The sequence below is a fragment of the Pyxicephalus adspersus genome, chromosome 2 (genome assembly GCF_032062135.1).
Source record: "Pyxicephalus adspersus chromosome 2, UCB_Pads_2.0, whole genome shotgun sequence".
Classification (NCBI taxonomy): Eukaryota; Metazoa; Chordata; class Amphibia; order Anura; family Pyxicephalidae; genus Pyxicephalus; species Pyxicephalus adspersus.
Genome location: NC_092859.1, coordinates 17292392 through 17300286, shown reverse-complemented (window position 1 = coordinate 17300286; position 7895 = coordinate 17292392). Strand labels below are relative to the sequence as shown.

General features: G+C 36.8%; 1 protein-coding gene across 2 annotated transcripts in view; it reads left to right on the top strand.

Moving 5' to 3' along the window:
• LOC140323013 (CD209 antigen-like protein C) overlaps positions 1 to 7895 on the top strand; it is a 14345-nt gene extending 6450 nt beyond the window's left edge. For both annotated transcript variants that reach the window (XM_072399725.1, XM_072399724.1), the window contains exons 4-9: positions 488 to 529; positions 1997 to 2041; positions 3509 to 3541; positions 4569 to 4711; positions 5726 to 5859; positions 7562 to 7895. In XM_072399725.1, the coding sequence (XP_072255826.1) occupies positions 488 to 529; positions 1997 to 2041; positions 3509 to 3541; positions 4569 to 4711; positions 5726 to 5859; positions 7562 to 7694 (530 nt within the window). In that variant the 3' untranslated portion in view covers positions 7695 to 7895. The remainder of the gene's footprint in view (positions 1 to 487; positions 530 to 1996; positions 2042 to 3508; positions 3542 to 4568; positions 4712 to 5725; positions 5860 to 7561) is intronic.

Here is a 7895-nt window from a genome sequence, read left to right as displayed (position 1 = left end):
TTCTCCAGGGAAAGTCAGCAAAGGACATTCACACTGAGATGTCACAAACACTGGGGGAGAAGAGTCCTTCCTTTCCCTGGAGAAACAAAAACTTCTTGACGGCCCGTAACTCCAATAACGTGAAACTTGCTTGTGCCTCTGCCATCACAGCTTCTCACTAAAAGAAAAAACAGTTTTAGGAATCACAAACACCTGATATTTGCACAGTTACATACTAAGATATTAGGCTGTCATATGCCCCCACACTCAATATTTCATTTGAAAGGGGGCAAATCCAGGAACTTCTCAGCATCCCCTCGTATTTGTGGAAGGAATACCATTCACAACAGGAAACCAATGTAAGGTGGGGACATTCTGCTTGGCTCAAGCCTCATAAGTGAACAGTGAGGATCAGCATGGCTTGATATGTTGCACCGTAAAACTCTATATTCAGTATCTTTTGTAATAAATGTACTCATATGTTGTATTGCCTTTGTGTCCTACCCAGACGATAAGGTCAACACAGAAGTCTCCCGTCTGATGAAAAGTGGTAAGCCTGTATTTTTGTCATTCAGATGCTTCTGCAAATTTTTTTTTAATCTTGAAATCAAATTTTTGTAACTCTAAAAAATAACTTCCAGTTTAATAGTATGTGGTTTGAGGTTTTAAAGAAGTTATAGCCCTGTGAACTAGAAATTCTGTTGTATTTATTTCATTGCAGTATGTGTCCATACATACATACTTACATTGCCAGTGTGGAACAGTTGGGTTGTTGCCATTTCCCTGCTAGAAGTAGGATTGTGTATGTACATATGTATTTCCTAAAATTGGGACCTTGTGGAAATCAGGCTTTTACTGTATTTCTAATGTGTATACAAAATATCCACTTTTAATCCACGCAATTGAAACAGTTGAGTTAAAGCAGTTCTCTAGCCAAAATTCTAAATCATTCAGCATAAAAGCCTAATACACCATTTTTCCTCCTTGGCCTTGGGAAATCCTCTTTTCAAGGTCTCTATTCAGACACTATTTTTTTCTTCTGAAGACACGACCAGGGGTGTAGTGGGGCTGGTACAGGTGGGAACGTCGTGCCCTCAATTTTTTTGGTAATGGGCACACGTGCCCACTCCTATTTTGCAAACAATTCTTTGGTGGTACGTAGCTCTGGCTGGTCCACCCCCTCCCCCCCCCGAACTCAGGAGAAGAACCCCACTGGGTGGAGCGCACTGACCAGATCGGGGGACCACATCGCCCATATGGAATTGCAGGCTCAGGGGAGGTGGGTGGGTTCTCTCTCCTTACACAACCCACCCACTCTCCCATGGCAGGCTCAAACCTGCAATGGGAGAGTGGTGCAGGTGGTGGCATCATGATGTTTCTTCCCCTTTTGAGTGACACATATCCAGGGGTGTAGTAGGGCCCTCTTTTTTTTACAACTACACCCCTTGACCCAACCTTATCTTTTTTGGGTGTCCAGGCCCCTCACTACTCCTGTCTAGTTCTTTGTCCCCTTCTACTGGTGTAAGTGCAACAGCACTAAGAGCTATATATGGTTAATTAATATAAATCATGCCGATCAGGTTGCCTGCTCTGCCTGTACTATGCCTTCCTGTTCATGTCTAGCTGGTGATCATGTTGTTACATAGGGAATAATGATAGAAGAAATATTACCATTACATGTGCCATCCAGAAATGTCACACATACCATTTTACTTATCTTAGACAGATAATGACACACACAGCATTTATATTTTAATCCTAAAAATATATATTGTGTCTTCCACTAACCTCTAATAACATTGAATAGAAAAGGGCCTTTTGCAAAATGTGTTCTTTACAAACATGGGTTGAGATTAGAGGGCTTCATTTATGGCATAGATTCACCTGCGGACCATAGCAGAAAGATTCACTTAAGATTAGTACATTTGCTGCAATTGGGTATATGCTGTTTTTATTTCTAACATATTTTTTATGTATGTCTTTGATTTGTTTTAATATATCCTTTTTGTATTTGAAGACCCAGAAATGCTAATAAAAGAGATGAATGATCTTAAAAACGAAGGTCAGTTAATATCTTACTCTTGTTTTTGCTTATTCATGCTTATTTTTTACAATTTGTACCTTCTTCTTTTCTCAGTTTTCGTTATTAAACTCATGCTTATTATTTATTATATACCCATTTACATAATACTATTTTCATCTTGTGGCCTATTTAATAGATCAAAGGTTCAGATCATCAAAGATTCAGCCATTATTTACCAAAAATGTACATATTTTGCATCCTGGATTCAAATAGAAAATGTGTGAATTGATTGCTACTCATTATTCATACATTTTTCATTTTTAATCAATTAAAAATTTAAAGTTTGGGTAAAAGCTGGTTGAAATCCTAAATCTGGGTAAAACATTTATAAATATACTCATTTGTGTGCTGTTTTGAGATGTAACATTCTATTAAAGTATCCAGCTAAATACTGTCTGACTGGCCAGTGTATTATTTCGTGGACTAGAACACATTTATGGTTTACAAAATATATAATGTACATAAGTGTAGGAAAAAAACATATAAAGGTACATACTTATGCACTTACTTATGTTACTGAGGGTTCTGTCTATAAAGATTAAACAATAAGGTACAAGATTGTAGTTGGGTTTTAAACTAAATATCTCATCTGATGTGTATGTTATATTTTGAGTTTAAAAAGAAGTGTGAAATTCTAGGGTTTCCTCAAACAGTCCTTCATTGACTTCACATTTTATGATGCTTGAATAGTTATGGGGCCAACACCCATTGGTAGAGCCAATGGCATGACTCTAATGACATTTTAAGTATTTCTATTGGTGCTCTTCCAACCACCACCAAAGGCATTTGTTGTCCACTGGCCATCAATTTAAGAATCCTTATTTTTTATTGAACCCCACAAAATAATCTTACTAGGGGTTCCCCAAGAGCTGATAATTATCTAAAGGTCTCTTTAGGCGTAAAAGGGTAAGGAAGGCTGGTCTAGAAATGATGAATTTAATTCCCCTATAGCTTCTTTAGACTCAACACAGAGGGTTTCCAACTTTCCAGGAACAAGGCTTATAACTGGCTAAGTATGCAGCACTATAGATGTTAGAAAACAAAATCCTCCTGTTATAAGACCAAATGTAGGATATTTGATAAGCCTATTATTTTGCTCTTTACCTGGGTGTCAAAATTAGCTTGTAGCTTTAATACATTGTTAGCTAATAGAACTCCACAAGCATCCAAAGTGGACATTCTGGCTTTGCTGACTGCATACTTGTTTAAGGTTCACCAAAACCAGAAAAGTGTGACAGTCAGATGGTTTTGTTTTCCAAAAAATATTTAGGAACGGCATCCTGTATAACCCATAATAGCAAAGTTGGCATATTATTTAGCTGTTTCAATGACTAGCCATGGAAAATGCCAAACATCTTTATGTAAAAAGTTCATTGGTATTGGCTGTAAAGATTATTAACAGAGGACAGTTATTTATGTTTGCTCAAATGACTTTTTCCTTTGCAGTTAGGAAACTAGAACAACAGGCAAATACAACAAGTAAGTCAGTAACTATGGTACTTGTACGTATATTTTCAATTTTTTTTACATAGTCACATGCAATATTTTGTCTTCTCATATGGTGGTGGACTTTTAAGCTCTTCACTTTTTCAGGCTTTGCTTAGCATTCCTGTTTTATACAATACCCAGAACTGAATGCAGCAGGTTTTCAGACCCTCCACCTTACTCAATATGTGTATATTTAGTAATAAATATTTATTACATGGGAAAACATGTATTGAACCATACTAGAGACTATACTCAGGTTATTGGGTTCTCCAAACAGTCAGTACATTTCAGGTCTTACTACCTGGTAATATGTGGACCTTGTAGAAAATACGAATTCCCACCCAAAGCTCAGCAAAGACTTCTGTCCAGAAACACAAGAATTTCAGAACTCATGAGTATTTATTATTTATTTTGTTACATGATGCATACCCTATTGTCAACAGACCATTAGGTGGAAATTAGATGGTGTTCCACAACCTCCCGGTATAGGAGAGGATTTTATTTCCATATTGAACACACATGCGGAGATGGATATGTGCTCCCTGCGTACATTCTGCCCACAAAAAGGGTATGAACGCTGTTCCTCTTTGGTGCAATTCATAAGTTTGCCAGACAGACTAGTACCATGACACTCTCAGACATGACCAATTACTCCCTCCACCCTCACCGTTTCCAATTAAAATGATTTTTTTTAAAAAAAAATCCTTCATATTAAAGCTTCTCAAACTGTAAAAGATAGGATATCATGGGAGAACATGGGTGATCCAGCAAACCTGGAAGGGCTCCTTAAAAATCATTTGCTATTAGTTGTCAAATATTTTCAATTCTAGACCAATCAGGTTTGCTTCATCACCCAGGTTCGTCCTGTGACAATCTCTCTTCTCCAGTCTCGAAGAGCTTTATTAAATCAGGCCATTTGTATACATTCAATTAGGAGTTACAGATCCAAGTGGAATTGTGATATATTGTGGGGCGTAGCAATCACAGCCTTTTCAAAAGTCCTCTCTTTTTTTGGCAGTACCTTCCTGTGAAAATGGTTGGCTGGTATATAATGATCATTGCTATTTCTTCTCTGATTTTAAACTGAATTGGAACAAAGCTGAAATGATGTGCCTTACCAGGGGAAGCCATCTTGTTATAATTACAAGTGAAGAAGAGCAGGTAAATGGTTCATAACCTTATCATTGTTCTTCATCAGCTTTCAGACTTCAGTACATTACTTGCAATAACGTGCACATAATAACGTGCACACTGGCACAGTATGATTGGGAACCTTGGGACAATCACCTAGCACTTTCATTTGGTTAGAGGGCATGGTGAGGGTGGCTGATTCTATGACACCTTTTTGTTTCATATATTCCAAAATCAGCTTGTGAACCATAGGACTTTGATTGCATGATAGCTCAAAGCTTTGAATTTTGGTCTGGACAGGTAGCTATATTAGGTCAAACATGTGTCTGCTAAACGTCCCATTCTGATCAATGTCAGATTTTACCCTTATACCCTCAATTTATCAACACCAGTGCCACAGATATTTATATTTTCCCCAAATAGATGTCAGATTAATTGTTTTATAAATAGACTTTTTGTTCTAGTGTATGTTAGAAAAAAAGGAACAGTCTGTTGTCAGACTAGTCTGTTGGACTACAGAACTCCAACTATACTTTTCTCTCTTTTCCCTTTCCATATGCATACATTGTTTTTTCCCCAAGCAAAACAATTACAGTTTTAGCTTAAAAAGACACAAAATAATGAGTTAAATAGATAAATAAATAGAGTTCATCCACTGGGTAAAAATTAATAAATAGGAAACTTGCATATTTTAAACTTAATACTCATAGTTGATCCAGAGGAAGGCAAAAAACACAAGTTTTAATGGGGAACACTCCTTCTTGATCCCCTAAGCCTGTAATTATATTCCCTAGATCAACATTATCTAGGTTTATCACTTATGTTACTAGTCCATTATATATGGCTGGCTAGAACTACTTACTATAAATAATTTTGCAGCAAGTTCACTATATGGGCCATTTATAAATGTATACAAGGTGTTAATATCTGCATTTAATTGTTTCTGCTCAAGTGTTAATAAATTTAATTCAAGCAAAGCTTTGTGTATTTAGCAGTGTGTGTGTTATCATACGGGTATTTACAGGCATCTCTCTTATTATATAGACATTCCTAAACCAGCACCTTAAAAAGCATACAGGTGCACCAGAAAAAATATATTGGATTGGTATGACAGATGTGGAAAAGGAAAATGAATATCGATGGGTTGATGGCACTCTCCTATTACCATCATCTTTCAAGTAATTCATGTGTTTATTCTTCTATTTCTGTATAATATAGTAAATGCTAGTTCTAGTTAATGTTCTACTACACTCACAAATGGTAGAAATTGTTCTGGGTGAATATCTAGTATGTGTACAGCAGTCTCCTGATATCATTCACCAATCCTTCCTGGCAGATCATTAAACAACCAAGACCAAAGCCCAATGGCCAGCTGCAGTTTTGTACACAACATAGCTGTTATTTGCAAGGCATGTGCACACCCGGAACCTGAAATTGCTGTTACTTATAGAACCACCAGGTACAAAACTTTGGAACAGAATCACAAAATGTTATTGTCTAAGAAAACTTTATACTGTGAGGCATGATGCCAAACATAGTGAAAAATGTATTCAGTTCCCTTTAAATTGGAAGCATTTTTACTTGACCCAAGTGACACTATTTCTGAGTACAAGCACAGTATAAAGACAGCTACATTTTTTTACAGGAGTGAGGGGTAACAATTATCACACCATTAACCTCCTGAGCGGTAACCCAGACTGTGGCTCGGGGTAAAAAAAAATAAAAAAACATGTGGCCCAGGGTAGCTAAAAAAATAAAATATAAAGACTTACATGGTCCCTCCGGCGTGCTCCAGTGGCCGCCACCTCTTCCTTAGATTCGTTCCCCGGCGAGTGTGCTGACGTTCCCCGAGAGTTCCTGGTGACGATGGTGCGTGTCGGGAATTTCAAATTATTTTGTATTGGATTCAATACAAAATAACTGTATTAAATCCAATACAAAGTAATCATTATATATATATATATATATATATATATATATATATATATATTTATTTATTATGCTACTGTACAGTTATATTAAAGGTTTCAGTATTTTTGATTTATTTATGCACCCTTGTTTTAAAAGATTTTTGTGTTTGTTATTTAAAGTTTAATATTAAATATAAAAAATATTGGACATATTTGGGTGAGTTATGCCTAAGAATTACAGGCCTACAATGTAAAATACATTTTTATAAAAGACAATGTACCACTTTTATACATATAAATCCGGACAGAAATGAACCGCCCAGGAGGTTATTAGATGAACAGGGCTGTAGGGCGAGCCAGTGCCTAGGGTGGCAAGGTTCGAGAATGTGGTACCATGGTATAATGAAAATTAGGGGCAAAACTAGAAATCAAAGGGCTCTCTTGCAAAACTTTGAATGGAACCACACAAGAGAGCATTGCTAGGGTTGTAAAAGATCTAGGGTTCCCTAAGGAGAGTAATTTAGTGGTGTGAAAAATGGTAGGTGTGGGCAAACTGTACCTACTAGGGGGCAGGGGTCACAAGTATGTAAAGTAAGGAGAGCAGGGTCCAAGTGTATGTATTTACATGGTACAGAGGTTATTGGCCAGTGGGTGGGTATAACTTGAGAACATTGACCAATAATGGATATACAGTACTGTATATATCTTCATTACCCTCAAGGTGGCTGCCTACTCTTGCTGATGTCTAGATGTGTTGTCGGAATAGTGGCATGATTATAAACTTCCCATAAACACTAAGCCTGTCAACTCATTTTTTAGTGGCATAACCTAAATATTTGTAATAATAATAATAACAATAATAATAATAATGAGATGCTCATCTTGGTTGGCTAACAAAAAGAATCTGGCTTCCTTGCTAAAAAAGAATGGGAACTGATCATTTCATCTATTGCCTATTTTTCTTTTGCAGGTTTTGGAATCGTGGAGAGCCAAATAACTTTGATGGAAAAGAAGACTGCATTTTTGTGTCCATAAGTGATAAATGGAATGATTTTAAATGTGAAGAAAGCCAATATGCGATCTGTGAGAAAAGGCTGATGTGATATTGATTTCATGAAGAAATTAAAAGCCCCTATACAGCCAACAGATGCCGGGGCTTACTTGCCTGCTCAACAAATATTGGTCTTTAGATATGTTTTACGTCTGTGTACTTACATTTGTCTCCTCTGGTACTTTTCCTTCGTTTGCTGGTGTGACCTGAAACAGGAATTCAAACTGCCAAATCAAAGCATTTCTATATCATC